General features: G+C 39.5%; 1 protein-coding gene across 4 annotated transcripts in view; it reads left to right on the top strand.

Annotated features, from left to right (window-relative positions):
- The window catches only part of LOC103793609 (uncharacterized), a 60889-nt gene that overhangs the window by 29172 nt on the left and 15185 nt on the right, over positions 1 to 16532 (top strand). For all 4 annotated transcript variants that reach the window (XR_013536626.1, XM_078375997.1, XM_078375996.1 and 1 more), the window contains 2 exons: positions 12161 to 12276; positions 14495 to 14586. Coding sequence is in view for 3 of the 4 variants with exons in the window: in XM_078375997.1 (XP_078232123.1) it covers positions 12161 to 12276; positions 14495 to 14586 (208 nt within the window). In the remaining variant the exon portion in view is untranslated. The remainder of the gene's footprint in view (positions 1 to 12160; positions 12277 to 14494; positions 14587 to 16532) is intronic.

Below are 16532 nucleotides of genomic sequence, written 5' to 3' on the forward strand. Positions count from 1 at the left end.
CCTCTTTTTCTTTCTTTTTCCTTTTTCTTTTTTGAGACAAAGTCTCCCTCTGTTGCCCAGGTTGGAGTGCATTGACGAAATCTCGGCTCACTGCAACCTCCGCCTCCCCGGTTCAAGTGAATCTCCTGCCTCCCCCTCCAGAGTAGCTGGGATTACAGGTACCTGCCACCAAGCCCAGCTGATATTTTGTATTTTTAGTAGAGATAGGGTTTCACCACGTTAGCCAGGATGGTCTGGATCTCATAACCTTGTGATCCACACACCTCGGCCTCCCAAAGTGTTGGGATTATAGGCATGAGCCACCGTGCCCAGCCTCCTTCCTCTTTTTCATCTTTTCTTCCCCACAGTATCCTAATAGTGCTTATTATGCAAGCCTCTTAATATCAAGAAAAATACTACCTTTTAAAAAACTTAAATATTATTTCATGAATAACAAATGACTATGCATTAACAGAACACACTTAAAGCTATACTCACCCTTTGATTATTGGTATGGAATAGGTAAGAATGACCTAATTGAAAGAAACATGGAAAAATAAAGAGTAAACAAAGAACCAAATTCGACATTCAGTCAAGTCTGATTAATGGCTATTTCCAGGGGAGATTTTAGCTGAGTTTAGGATCCTGCCTCTCTGGCTGTTAAGGTACAGTGGTTAAGGGTGACCACTGAGAAGTTGAATGCCGGATTCATTCAGAGTTCCCATAGATTTTCTTTCTCAGTTGTGGAAAGAGGAAAAATTAGGTGCAATTCTGTTAATTCTATAAAACTAGTATGTTTCATGATAATGAGCTTAAAGAAAGCTATCTTTTTCCTTAATACATGTAGATTTCTTGTCATTTCTTCATTAAAAAAAAAAAGTAGTTCACAATATGAGGACCCTAGTTTGAAGTCAAATTAATTATGTGTTAAAACATGACGTCACTCCACTCATTCTGAAAATGGTAGTCTATGTCACATTTAAAAATGAATGTATTCTTGAATATGAAAAAATACAATGGGTTAATTTGAAAAGTATAAATAATAAATGCATACAAAAGTATGCATTTCTCTTTACATATTTTCCTATATAAAAAATATTTCCTCCTTTAAGTCAACTCCCATTGGCACCTGTAACTCCCTTAGAGCCCATATAAGAGATGCAATACTGTGCTTTTTAGAAGGAAGTAACAAATGAAGTTCAACAAATTGAGAAAAGCACACGCACATGCAGTTTTCTTTTGTATGTGTGTATTGGTGGGGAGTTGACTTTCTTCGGTTTACAAAGCAATCTCCAGGTTAAAGTTGCAGTCGGAAACTGATAGGAGCTAAAAAAAATTGATCAGGATTTGGACAGTATTTGGGGACTTTGAAGAGTGTGTGTGGGAGAATTTGGTAGTGATAGTAGCAATGTAGCTACTTCCATTTGTGTAATAAAATCAGCATAAATAAAACAAGTCTTATCTAAATATAAGTTGAGGTGGTCAATCAAACTCTAAATAGAACATAAAATTGATATGCATATATCCAAATATACATGATAAACTCATTAAATTATTTTTGTCTTATTAAAGATAATTTTAAAATACCAAAATTCAAATATGCCATTTGCCTTCTAACTTCACTTCTTTCTATGCAGGGCTGATGATATTGGCCTCTCAAGTTCTGGGCTAGTTTTGTGGTCAGTAAATTTTGTCAAACAGAAATTTCTTTTAAAAACAAGGTGTTTTCCCTCCTCATCCACATTTTGCCTTGATTTTACTTACCCTTCCACCATCCCATGCCTGTCAGATTATAGCATCATATCAGCCGGCATCAAATTGATTTAGGACAGTAAGCATTTCCTCCAAAATTAAATTCCCCATGAAAACATAACAGCACACCACCACCACCACCATAGAAAAAGCATAATGGGAGAAGTGCCAGAAGCTGAGCTAAAATGAAGGCCGAATCCTTTATATCAGGGAGAAGGGGAAAAGGGTCAGACAGAAAGAGAAGCAAAAGGAAAAGCAGGGCAGGAGGAGAGGCATGAAGGAGAGGAGGGACCTAAATTAGAACAAGAGGCGATGTTTATTAATAACCTTACTGACCCACAGGCCCCTGACACAAAATACATTAAGTATTCTTGGGACACTCCTGTCTGTCACTCACAGGAGGAGCAAATAAAATGGTGTTGGAAGCTGCCAACTTTGTGAGAATAGATTAAAAAGGAAAGAAAAGAAAAAAGCCAGAATAAGGTGAAGGCATCGACTCACAAGCTCAAGAGGCCTCATGGTCCAGGTTCCCTTGCTCCTGCAGCATGTTCTCCAGGCAGTCCACCTGATACCTGCACATTTCTGTCAAAGTAGGCTGAAACAAACACAAGAAAATATTGGGTTTTGGTTGCAAAAAGGTACGGTGGTTAAGAGTGACCATTCATGGCCATTGTAAGACATTTGGAAATTAGGTGAAAGCATGAAGAAGTAAATAAAAATTGCCTCTGATCTCACCACTTAAATATAATCATGGTGAATACTTTGATAGACAGTTTCTAATCTTTTTCCTCTACTTTTTTTACACACATATATTTGTGTGTTTAGAAACTACAGTGAAGGCCCTGCTCTGGTGTACTATTTTGCAGACCGCTTTTCCCATTTGATGTCATAGTAAATATTTGTTCATGTTGTTAAAACTATTCCAAAACATATTTATTTATTTATTTATTTATTTATTTATTTATTTATTTATTTATTTTTGTTGAGACAAGGTCTCACTCTGTCACCCAGGTTGGATTGCAGTGGTGCGATCTGGACTCACTAGAGCCTTGACCTCCCAGGCTCAAGCAATTCTCCCACTTCAGCTCCCTCAAGTAGCTGGGACTACAGGCCTACACCACCACATCCAGCTAATTTGTTTGTTTATTTGCTTTGTAGATATGGAGTTTTGCCATGTTGCTCAGGCTGGTCTCGAACTCCTGGGCTCAAGCGATCTGCCAACCTCAAGCTTCCCAAAGTGCTAGGATTACAGGTGTGAGCCACTGTGCCCGGTCTCCAAAACATGATTTCTATGCCAGCATTGCATTTCCTTATTTGCAGGGGCTGTAACTCATTTATTCCTCTAACTTCCAGTTAGATATTGATACCATTTGTAACTTTTTGCCATATAAAATCTTCCTGTGTATCTTCGCTTCCTCTGGATAAATTATTATATGTGAAAATCAGGGGTCAAAGCCTTCTTTTCCTTCTTCTTGTTTTTTTTTTTTTGTTTTACTTTTGGCTACATTGAGGTGCCCTCCAAAGTTGCTGATCTATATTCTCACTCAGTATATGGGAACACAAATTTCAGGAACCATCATTAACTCTTTCCCAAAAAAGATAAGAAACATAGCATCCCATTGTGTTTTGCATTATGTTGATTATTTGTGATGCTAACTTTATGTTTCTTGACTATTTGTCTGTTTTGTGTATAGGTGGTTTTACGTGCTTTTTAAATTTTTTGTTTATGTGACATTTGCCCTGTGGTTCCAAGGAGGTTTTCATTAATTTTCTATTAAATTATAAAAGTTCTTTACATATTAAGTTTATTAACTCTCTCACTATCATATATTGGAAACATTTTCTCCATTTTTGTCATTTGGTTTTTAATTTGTAATGGATATGTTTATGAATTTAAGTACATAAATATTTTCCTTTATTCTTTCTTCTTTTGTGTTTTAAAAGGCTTTGCCCACCCCAGAGTGAAATCAGTATTAACCTATATTTTCTACTAGTGCTTCTGTCCTCCTTTCATTTATAAAAAACATTTAAATCTCTTATTGATCTGGAATTTTTTTTGGCCCATGTGATAAGAATCTATTTAATAAAATTTCTTTCTTTATTGATATAAATCTATGTCATTGGGCCTGTTTCTGTGTTTTCATGTTTATTTCATTATCTTTTTGTCTCCATCATTTTTGCCAAAATTCTCCCTTTTTATTATTATAATTCAAGAATATTTTTTTATGACAAGTGAACTAAACTCTTCTTCTTTAAGACTGGTATTCTGGATGATGCTTTTTTGTTTCTTATTCCATAAGAATACATCAAATTCAAATGTTAGAACATACAATTTAAGCCAGGTCTGGTGGCTTACTCCTGTAATCCTAGCTCTTTGGAAGACTGAAGTGGGAGGATCACTTGAGAACTGGAGTTTAAGGCTGCAGTGAGCCATGATATAGCCACTGCACTTCGGCCTGAACAACAGAGAGAGATTCTGATTCAAAAAAAGGGAGAGAAAGAGAGTACAATTTATACATTAATGTATGTGTATTTGAGGTCTTTTTTGTTTGTTTGTTTTTTGAGATGGAATTTCACTCTTGTTGCCCAGGCTGGAGTACAACAGCATGATCTTGGCTCACTGCAACTGCCGCCTCTGGGCTTCAGGCAATTCTCCTGTCTCAGCCTCCCAGGTAGCTGGGATTACAGACATACGATACATACCATGCCCAGCTCATTTTTTTTGTTTTTGTTTTTTATAGTAGAGACAGGGTTTCACCATGTTGGTCAGGCTGGTTTTGAACTCCTGACCTCAGGTGATCCACCCATCTGTACTTTCCAAAGTGCTGAGATTACAGGTGTGAGCCACCACATCCAGCCAAGGTCTTTTTAAAACTGGGTTTTCTCATGTAGAAATAAACCATGCCTTCTCATTGATCTTTTCATATGAACCTCTATAAAGTTGTTGTTCCACCAGGTAGTTTCTCAACACAATCTCACCTTTATTCAGTGCTATTGTGCATGCAGTTTCCCTGTTTGATTTCATGATTTTGCTGAGCAACATTACTTATTTAAGCATTTTTATTTTATATTTGCCACTTTACTCGTTTCTTATTCAAATAATTTGTCAATTCGATTCTCTTGAATCATCTAGGTAGATAACATTGTTATCTGCAATTAATGATCATTCTGTTCCTTTCCCAAAATTATGTAATTTCTTTATTTTTCCTGTCTTATTGCAAAGGATTAGAACTTCCAAATTATTTAAAAATATTCTTCCTTAGGAAGGCTTTCAATATTTCACTGCTAAGGATACATTGTGTTTTTGATAAGCTCTGGCTCTTAGATGTGTTTTTGGCTTCAACTCTTAACCTTCTGTACCATAGTCCCAATGTATGGCTCCCAGTCCTATCTTCTCAGTGCTGAATAAATCTTACCCTTTTCGTATACAAGACTGTTCTATCTCTATGCACACAGCCTCATTACTTAGTTACTATTGCTTCTTTTGAGTCAGAACACCCATGGTTCACTGTAGGAGAGCTCTCCTTCAATTCTTGGACCAAAACAATAAAAATTGGGATCACCCTTGATTCATTTAGTAGATCACAAGAAATTACTTGCTATTTTCTGCCACCTTAAAAGTTAGTGTCTTGGATAAGAGTTTTTATTTTTCCATTTTAAGAAAATGCTAAACTTTTTTCTCACATAGAAATGGTCATTTCATTTGAATTATGCTGGCTTCCTGCCAGGGAAAAGTAAAAATAACCTGGGATTTTGCATATGCCATGCAAAAAGAACTGGTTCCATGGATTAGACTGGTTAGAACAATATGTGAAAATAGACTGGGGGGAAAACAGCAATAGTTAGCAAGAGTGTCTGGTTATACATGGAGACCAGACATGGTAGAATGGTGAACCTCTCCAAGGAGAGGTGGCCTTTGGGGTGAGCTAAGGCTTAAAAACTGTGAGATCTCAAACACATCTCTGCATCATCCTGAGCTTCCATTTTTTCAACTCTAAATTGAGTATCTTTCTCCTGCAAGGATAATGTAAGAATCAGAGACAACTTCTGGAAGGCAAATAGTTGGACACTTGGCTCCTGAGCAGGCACTAAAAAGAGAAGCTGTTAGGTTCTGGCCAGGTTTGAAGGCAGGAATATGGCCCACGTTTTAGATAACAAATGGGAAGACTTTACTATGAATTCCTGCATAGAACTAACCCCAAACATGCTCAGGAAGTTTAGGATTTAGCCAACAGGCATTACTGTACTTGGGGTGCCATTAAAGGGCTCCCCAGCCTCTGCCTAAGGTAGCGAAAACTCTGTCTTCTCTTCTCTCCTCTGTCAGGGTTGGCCTTTGCCTTGACTGCTGAGTTTATTGGACCCTACTTCCTGTTCCACCCTGATGGAGCATGAACTGTGAATGTTTAGATTCCGTCTTCCTCTGAGGGAGACTGGAAGGGCTCCTAATTTTGGCAAAACAGTAAATTTGATCATTATAGCCATGTGCCTGGCGTTGAAGAATCTCCTTGTCAGCACCCCTTAATTTTTCTGGTTTCTTAGCCTAGAAAGCACCCCTATTAGTATCAAACTTAAGTTTTAATGAGGTGAAATAAGAATTTACCCCCATCATTCCCAAAATGAAGATAGAGATCTGTATTTTTTTAAAACATAATGGGAGGTATCTGTGTTATTATTGTTTAAAATCAATTATCCTTTACTCCATGCTTTTTTTCCCCTATTGTTTATTTTATCTGTCCTGCTTTCCCAGAGGGGCAGAATTAAGGCCCCCATTTGGTTTTTATTATCATAATCAGTTAATAGCTGTTCTGTAATGTTTTACTTATAGTGTTAATTTTCTGTAGTTATGTCCAGAGGCAGCTTACTGGAAGATCACATTAAAAAAAAAAAAATAGAAGATCTAACTTCTTCTTTAATGGGTCCAGTTTCCATCTATTGTTTCAGCTGAGATTATTGAACGTGATTGAATTACAAGATCATTGAAAAAATATATAAACTGTAGCTAGTATTTTAAATATATCTGTGGTGAGTCCAAACAATCCATTAGTATGAGGACAGTCCAAACACTTATCATAGTATCTCTGTTGACCACAGCTTATGACACCACTTCCTCAGATCTGCCCTGAATCTGTCAGAGGTATGAGTGTGTGCTATTGCCGGGGATACTGCTAGTCACTGTAGTGCCTAAACTCTGGGTCCCAGGGACCATCGTCCTATTGCCGTTAGAGATTTTAATGTGAATGTATCCTATGTCAATGTTGGCATTTAAATAACTAGTTCTCAGGTTAAAATAGAGCTTGCAGCTGGCTGCAGTGATTCACACGTATAATACCAGAACTTTGAGAGGCTAAGGTGGGTGGATCACGAAGTTAGGAGTTCAACACTAGGCTGGCCAAGATGGCAACGCCTTGTCTCTACTAAAAATACAAAAATTAGCTGAGTGTGGTGGTGGGCACGTGTAATCCCAGCTACTCGGGAGAGTGAGGCAGGAGAATCCCTTGAACCCAGGAGGCGGAGGTTGCAGTGAGCCAAGACGGCACACCATTGCACTCCAACCTGAGCAACAGTGAGACTCTGTCTCAAAAAATAAAAAATAAAATGGAGCTTTCAAGCAGACCAAAGGGAGAAACTAACTTACCTGAAAGATGACAAAGGACATTTGTATAATAAATGCAATAGAGTGGGCCCCATGATAGATACATTCTGAATTAGATGAATGTACTCAAGTGAAAAGAGCTTCATTGAGTGGTCAGCACTGTGGGTTCTAGACCAACCTCTAACGTGAACTTACTCTTAAGACCTCTGGGGGCCTTAGTGTTCCCTTTATAAAATGAGGAGGAGTTGAGATGAAAGTTCCAAGTTTCCTCTCCACGTTCACACTCTGTGCAATATTCAGCCAATTCTGTTAAGCAATTCAGCGAGAAAGAGTCATTAGCTGGTCAGGACTGGATCAGAATTAGAATGCTTCTAGTTCATTGTTGAGTCTCTGAAGATGGGCATGGCACTTGGCATAAAACAAGGGCCCATTCATACTTTTATAATAAGTAAGTGTTGATTGTGAAGCCTACGTAAAACTCCAGTTTGAGAACCGTTATCCCTATGATGGCTGAGAGATGAGGTAGAGAGAATGCTAGACCATGAAGCCACAGAATCTGGCTTCATGACTCTGGGCAAGTCACTTCATTTCTCCCAGTCTTTTCTCCTTTACTTGTCACATAAAGGGTTTGGAGAAGAATTGTCAAAGTAGCTGCTAATTAAGAAAGTCAATGCCCCATGAGAATGGTCATCCCTGTAAAGCAAATAAAAAGATTCCAATGCTCTGTAATATCCAGTGTGGAGAACAGGTACAACACGTTTCCTATGACTTAATGCTCGCTGGGAAGAACTTCACAGGGATGGGCTGAGAAGAAGAGGAAGGAAAAGGGAACTGTATGCTCCAGTTTGGCTGGGAATTTCATGCCACAAAGGAAATGAGGTCTCCTGTAATTGCCTCTTATTAAGGTAGAGAATGTATCAAATACTGTGTTTAAATCAATTCAGTGCTGAGTTCTTAGCACAGTGCTCCACCTGTTTTGGCTGTTTCCATATCCTGCCCACAGTGGTGATGTGTGAGAGTTTTCTCTTCAGGCCATGCCATCAGAGAAGGAAATGGACGGCAACAACATATTGAAAGGAAGAGAGAACAAGTTCATACACATTTCAATGGAGGCACTTTTAAGGCATTTCAAACAGGAGTCTGAGAAATAATTACAAACTTTAAACAGAGAGGATCTTAACTTTGATTTGATTTTCTTCTGTAAAGCAATTTAGCACATGATTTTTCAAATGCTAAACCACAAATTCTAATAGCCGATGCCTTCATTTGCTTCTTGGGACTTCTATTCCACATCCTCCCCTCTGCCCCACAAAAGTTTAAAAAATTATTCAGGTGATTTTCCAGAGAGATTAAAGCATAAAGCATTTGCTGGTCAGCTCTCATAAAAACTATGGCAGCATAGAATAGCTGAGATTAAAAGCTAGATTTAAATCATGTGAGGGCTGAGTTAATATCAGCGCCTAATTAAGAAATCTGTAAAGTTGATTTGATGGAGGAAAATTCTATCAAGGTGTGATTGGAATTTTACCTTCCAACTGCTGCTGGGGATTTTAAGAGAAATATATCCTACACGGACTTTGGTATTCACAGGACTAGCTCTCAAATTAAAATGATGGTTTAAAGCACAGCACAGGAACAAACTAATTTACCTAAATGGTAACAAAGGAGGTTCTTAACTAAAAATAAATGTGATGGATTGGGCCTCAAAATTAGACTACATTTCTCCTCTCTTTTTTTTTTTTTTTGAGGCAGAGTCCCCCTCTGTTGCCCAGACTGGAGTGCAGTGGTGCGATCTCAGCTCACTGCAATCTCTGCCTCCTAGGTTCAAGCAATTCCCTGCCTCAGCCTCTCAAGTAGCTGGGATTACAGGTGCCTGGCACCATGCCCAGCTAGTTTTTGTATTTGTAGTAGAGACAGGGGTTCACCATCTTGGCCAGGCTGGTCTTGAACTCCTGACCTCATGATCCATGCGCCTTAGCCTCCTAAAGTACTGGGATTACAGGTTTGAGCTACCACGCACAGCCTCCTTAGTTTTTTTAAACCCCAAATCTTTTATAGTTCATATATGTAAATGATAGATTATTATCCCCTTGAGGGCAGATAAGGGATATTATTCTTTTTTTGTGTTCTCAGTCCTCCACTCATGGTTCTTAGCACATAATAGATTTCCACTAAATGTTTGCACAGTAGAAGAATTGAAATACTTTGACAATTTTTAAAAATGCTCTTGCACGCCGGGTGCAGTGGCTAAAGCCTGTAATCCCAGCACTTTGGGAGGCCGAGGCGGGTGGATCACGAGGTCAAGAGATCGAGACCATCCTGGTTAACATGGTGAGACCCCATCTCTACTAAAAATACAAAAACTTAGCTGAGCATGGTGGCACGTGCCTGTAATCCCAGCTACTCAGGAGGCTGAGGCAGGAGAATTGCCTGAACCCAGGAGGCGGAGGTTGCAGTGAGCCGAGATTGCACCACTGCACTCCAGCCTGGTAACAAGAGCGAAACTCCGTCTCTGAAAAAAAAAAAAAGGCTTTTGCAGAGAATGGGACTGTTTTGTGGCCAGTCTTCTGTCTGATAACTTGATGGACTGCCTAGTTGTGCATCAACTAGGGAGCATTGCACCGGCAGCCTGCAGGCCGAATTTGGCCAGTGTTTATCCACCCTTTAAAATCAAGAAGCTTTGGCTGGGTGTGGTAACTCACACCTGTAATCCCAGCACTTTGGGAGGCCGAGGTAGGCAGATCACGAGGTCAGGAGGACAGGGTTTCACCATGTCTCTATATGCAGTAGTTTAATCTCATCTCAGCTCACTGCAACCTCCCCCTCCCGAGTTCAGGCGATTCTCATGCCTCAACTTCCCAAGTAGCTGTGATTACACGTGCCCACAACCACATCTGGCTAATTTTTTAATTTTTAGTAGAGACAGGGTTTCACCATGTTGGCCAGGCTGGTCTCCAAATCCTGGCCTCAAGTGATGCACCTGCCTTGGCCTCCCAAAGTGCTGGGATTACAGGAGTGAGCCATCACGCCCAGTTTGGTATGTCTTTCTACGGCTGTTGGCTTCAAACAAGTTAAAGATCTAAGTGTGAGCTTAATTGCTTTCTCCAGCTTCACAAAAAGAGAAGAGAAGACTCTAAGTGGTAAGCTTGGAGTGAATCTGTAGTGTGTACATTTCAGCAACCTCAGTGCAGGCTCCAGTGGGAATAGAGCAGAATCCAAGCACTAAATAACCTTAATGATACCAAGTAGGAGCTCATCAGGGAGCTGTTGAAGAGTTTGTCAGAGCATATTAAAATACAATACATTCACATCATCCAAAAAGGTACATCAGTCCATCTGTCTATACATTCCTTTCTGATATTAAATTTGTCCAGGGACTTTTCAAAATTACATCACCTATCCATACCCCTTCCATTGTGAATAAAAATGTGGCAAGAATGGAGAGCAAATCAGAATAATGCACACTGGTGAAAGTCCTGTAATTGAAATCATTATTGCTTAAGACACCATTGCTTTAATCAGCCCCATCATAAATCAATGCTTTTCACAAGTGAAGGTTTAAAATAAAATGCTGTTAAACAAATTGGGCCTCTTAAAAGGCATGATGCAATTGGGAAGCTACTGAAAATGGATAAAAAAGTGCTTTCTGAATGGATTCACTGGTTCCAGCATTTTGTCTTCCACTTAATTTAAAAAAATATATTACCTGGTCCTTTCTTAGAAATTACATATTGGAGGTCTATAATGGCCAAGCCTTTAACCCATTAAAAAAATTTACTCCCAGGAACAGTTAATATTTGACGTTTAATTGCTTTTTCTTGTTGGAGAGGAAAATGGTTTTTTTCTTTCTTTCTTGATCGACTTTTCAAAAATCACCTTGTGAGCTATAAAGATGGAGATAATTTTCAATAACTGAAGTATACATCTGTATGTATGCACACATATATGTGTTCATGTATAAATAAAATCTCCATGTACCAGGAGCTGGTGCTTCCCTCACAATAACGCTGCAAGGCAGGTGTGACTATCCCTATATACTGGATTAGCAGCAGAAGTCTGGAGAGATTAAATGATTGCCCAGGGTCACTCGGGTAGTAAGCAGAGCAGTGGGTGGCTTGACCACAGAGCCAAGGAAAAGGTCATACCAGTGGTCCCCATCTTGGAATGCAAATCCTCTCAACCTCTTTAGCCAGGACCAGAATCAGGAATATAGAAGATGATCCACACCCCCAACAAATGTCAAAAGAACCCAACTCTAATCTTTCCTAAGCATTTTAATGTGAGTCCTTCATGGTAATTGAAGTAGGAGAAGCAGTTGAATCGACCCTATTAATCACGTCCACCTAGAAGGGAGTTCTTATCAGGGGATTTGTGTGAATAAGCAGGGAGGTCCCAGTTTTCTTATTAGAACAGTGCCCACACAGACATCAAATGAACTTTTGGGCCTCCTCAGGAACTGTTTTAAGAGAAAGAGGGGGCCAGCCAGATGTTGATGTGGAGAGAGTGGGGAAAAGGCTCCATTTGGTTGCCTAGAATTAGAATATTTCCAGGTCAACATTGTCAGTCTCCTCACTCTGACATGCAGTAAATCCCATACCAAAGACTAAAGTATTTTCTTTCTTTCTTTTCTTTTCTTTCTCTTTCCACAAAACCAGGTATTATTTAAGTCGCTTGAAAGGCTTCACAAACCAACTGTTCCTCCCAGATTATCTCTTTCAGAGCTCGGGTGATATGCCTCCTTGGGTTACACCTTCCATGACTTGTGGTCAGATGTGGGCTGTGCCATTCTGCATTATCCTACCTTACAAGAAAATATTTGTATATTGGCCTCACCAGGTCCCCTGTTCCTCTGGGAATCATCCTGTACACCACATCTTCACAAGGGTGGATCTCTCGCCTTCGTGGGACCACTGGACATCTGGCAGAGAACCAGAAAACCACTCTTCCCTTCTGTGAGTCTACTCAGCTGGAAAACTACAAGATGTGTGGCTGTGGGGTGAGGCTTTTTGAAAGGTGAAGTACAACACTTTGAGAAAGTGTTTGGAAAGAAACTGGCTGATGCTGAATGGAAATTTGACCATTCACAGATTTCTTTTCCTAGATATAGAAACACAATAGCTTACATGTACACAGGCAAAAAAGAAATTTAAATTCTCTTTTCTTTTTTGGCTTCCTTTCTTCTCCATCTTTTTTTTTTTCCTTTTTCTTTTATACCTGGTTAACAGTAATTCCCATTGTTAACCAAGGAGTGGTACAACTGACACTGTGATATTGCTGTGAGGGGATATATTAGCAAAACCCTTTTGGAAATTGATTTGCAATATGTATCAAGGGCCATAAAAATGTATGAGAATGATCTGATAATCAGGAAACAGCATATGCACTCTTTATGCTCATAAATACAGAGGTGAAATATGCATAATCATACTAATAGGCAATATCTATTAGCCACTTAATATATGAGAAGCACAATACCACATTTTTTTTTTCTTTTTTGAGTCGGAGTCTTGCTCTGTCCCCAGGCCAGAGTGCAGTGGCAAGATCTCAGCTTACTGCAACCTCTGCCTCCAGGGTTCAAGCGATTCTCCTGCCTCAGCCTCCTGAGTAGCTGGGACTACAGGCATGCACCACCACGCCCACCTAATTTTTGTACTTTTAGTAGAAACGGGGTTTAACCATGTTGGCCAGGATAGTCTCCATCTCTTGACCTCATGATCCACCCACCTCAGTCCCCCAAAGTGCTGCTATTACAGGTGTGAGTTACTGTGCCCAGCCAATGCCACATGTTTTATAGGCATTGTCTCATTTATTTTGTACACAGACTTGGTGTGGTAGATATTATTATGTCTTCATTTTACAGATTAAAAAAGAGAGGACTGGGAAGGCTAATTGGTTTATTTGGAGTCTAGTGTGAGATTTCAGCCCATCCTAGTTGACTACAGAGCTTACACTATTAATTTATACCTTACAGTTTCTCATAATATGTGGTTATAAGTGAAAAACAAACATCAACAACCAAAAAAATTCAAAAAATCCCACACCAACATATAAAACTCAGACAAGCTCTTCTCTTATAATAACCACATGAAAAAATAACTAGGAAAGCTTGGACCATGAGAAAATGGCCAAACCTAAAAAAGCTTGTTTGCAACCAGTTAATAAAATAGCAAGCGGCCTTCAACACTTAAATGTTTGAAGGGTTTTTCTTCTCTGGGTGGGATCTAGGCACTAAATCAATGAATTTTGACCAAGAGAATCAGTTGATATTATTCTGCTAATTTAAGGAAAGTTCAAGGGAATAAGTCTTACGTATAGTTGCAAAGGACTTTGTCCAGAAAGCACTTCGTCCAGACTTGGGTGAGAATTTTCTTTTGGACTGGGGACCTAGATTAGTGTTTCTTAACTTTCTTGTCTTATATTGTGTGAGAATGCATCTGAAGATATTAATGGAATCTATGGTTTCTCTTTCTCTCTCTCTCTCCAGACAAACACATATATTAACATTTATACAACATTTTGCTGTATATATTTTATCTTTTTTTTTCAGGAAACTTTGAAAACTTTTAGGTTTATTGCTGGTTTGAAGATTTAAACTAAAATTTTCCTTTCTGCTTTGGCTTGCAGAATGTTCTTTATATCTCAGTTTGGAGGAAAGAAGCCCTTTCTCTAATAATTTTTTTTGAGGGGCCGGGGACAGAGTCTTGCTCTGTTGCCCAGGCTGGAGTGCAGTGGTGTGAAGTTGGCTCACTGCAACCCCTGCCTCCCAGGTTCAAGCGATTCTCCTGCCTCAGCCTCCCAAGTATCTGGAATACAGGTGCACGCCACCATGCCCGGCTAATTTTTGTATTTTTAGTAGAGATGGGGATTTCACTATGTTAGCCAGGCTGGTCATCTTGAATTCCTAACCTCAAGTGGTCCACCTGCCTGGGCCTCCCAGAGCGCTAGGATTCCGGGCATGTACCACTGCACCTGGCCTGTATCTCTAATAAATGAAATACTAAAACAATTTCTTCAGAGTGTTGTCTACACCTGGAAAACTGAAGTCAGTAAAGTAAGAAAGAATAATGCATAACTTAGTTTCTATGTTTTCATTAATATGATACCATACCACTGTGAACACTTGTATTTGGTTGCATAGCTAACAACTACCTTTTGGATTTTTCACGTTAGAATGAAAAAAATACATGGCATACATCATCAAGAATCAAAGGTTGTGCCTGGCAGTATAATTGACTCTGTAATAAAGAGAGAAGCTTCGCTAGGTGAGTGGACAGCATTATGAAAGGTTTTTTTTCACATCGGCAGAAATACATTTTCATTAAACGCAGGTGTTAAGCACATGTGCATAAGGCACAGTAATAGATGGATGTAAAACATGGGTAGATAATGTCCTTGTTGGAGATTTGACAAGGACTCTTGCTTTGAGGTTTGGAAGAGCTCAGGCAGCCTCCCGGCATTATTGGCTGTGTTGCTAATAAGATTACAGGCAGGACATGATTTCATTCCGTGTAATATTTTCATCATTGGGAAGGGGGAAGTTATTTTTACCATTTCTGTTTTGTGAAATTGAAAAGTTCTCAGGTACGAATCCCAAAAGGCGTTACGTGCACGCTCCATCTCCTATTCAGGACAGTTCAAGGAGAAGACAGAAAGACCAGGTTTAGAGGCCATTGGTCCATCTACTTTAGAAACTTCCCCTTGGCAATGGTCTCTGCCTATGTCACAGAAGTCGGCAAAAATACGGGCCATCGTGCATCTGGCCAGTTCTGCAGTGCTCCATCCCAGGAGGAAATTCCTTCCTCACTCCAGCTGGTGAACAGCTATGCCCTGGAGCCCAGGACGGACATGCCTTGTAACTTTTTAACCTAGTTAGTGTAACTGCCAATATTATTTCTATTCATAAAAATGTCTAATCCTTTCTTGAATCTTGCTAGACTATTTGCCTCAGTAATATCCTGGGGCGCTGAATTCCACAGGTAGATTATACGCTGCTTTAAAAAGTATCTCCTTTTCTTAGCTTTAAATTTGTTGCCTTTGAATGTCACAAAATAGCCCTTGTTCTTGTATTAAGTGGTGCAGAATAGAAACATTTCAAATTGACCCTTATTTCGTACAAGCACTTTCTTCACTAATATTAAAACACTATTTTCTTCATATAGTTCCTATTTTGGCATATATAATCTTGATTAAATGAAATGATTTATGGAAGTAGGCTCACACTCTTTTGTGAGCATAGTAGGCACTGGTAAAAAGCTGTCCTTGGTATTCAATGCCATTTATTGGACAAATATTTATTGAGCACCTATTATGTACAGGAAGTGTTCTAATTTTGGAAAGACCGCTTCAAATAAGACTGGGTCGTTGTTCTGAAGGACTTACTTTTCTAAAGGAGATAAACAGTAAGATAGGGAATGAATCTGCGAACCACATGGCTTTAGATGGTATTAAGTATGACAATAAGATTGAAAGAGTGGCCGGAAACTCGTTGCATTGCACAGTCAGGGAATGGCTCTCTGAAATGGGGACAGTTGCCATCAGCTGTCAAGGAGTCCCCCCTAGGTAAAATCTCCATGCAGGCGAACTCAAGCTCTGGAACAATGCCCAGTAGTTCTTGATGCTCAATCATTATTTGTTAAGTGCATACATGAATTAAAGTTAAGGAGGAAAGTTTTAGCTACCAAAATCACCAGGAAGTTACTCAGTAGATCCAGGAGGATCATTTCTTGAATCTTCATGTTCTGTAACTCCCAATGCTGTTGAAATAAACAAAGAGGGACAGTAGTTTGTTAGACCGGGTTTCAAGACCTAACGATGGTCCCCAGCTTACCAGCTGTGTGGCCTTTGGCAACTTACCTAAATGCTCTCATCCAAAGAATCCTCCTTTATAAAAATCAGAGTAAACTTCCTTCCTTCATGGAGTTGGAGGCCTCAAGGCCAAGTTAATATGGAAGTTCTTTCTCTTTCTTTCTTTCTTTCTTTCTTTCTTTCTTTCTTTCTTTCTTTCTTTCTTTCTTTCTTTCTTTCTTTCTGTCTTTCTCTTTTCTTTCTTTCCTTTCTTTCAAAACGGAGTTTCGATCTTGTTACCCAGGCTGCAGTGCAATGGCGTGATCTCGGCTCACCGCAACCTCTGCCTCCTGGGTTCAGGCAATTCTCCTGCCTCGGCCTCCTGAGTAGCTGGGATTACAGGCATGCACCACCATGCCCAGCT

This window comes from Callithrix jacchus, chromosome 6, assembly GCF_049354715.1.
Source record: "Callithrix jacchus isolate 240 chromosome 6, calJac240_pri, whole genome shotgun sequence".
In the NCBI taxonomy this organism is placed as follows: Eukaryota; Metazoa; Chordata; class Mammalia; order Primates; family Cebidae; genus Callithrix; species Callithrix jacchus.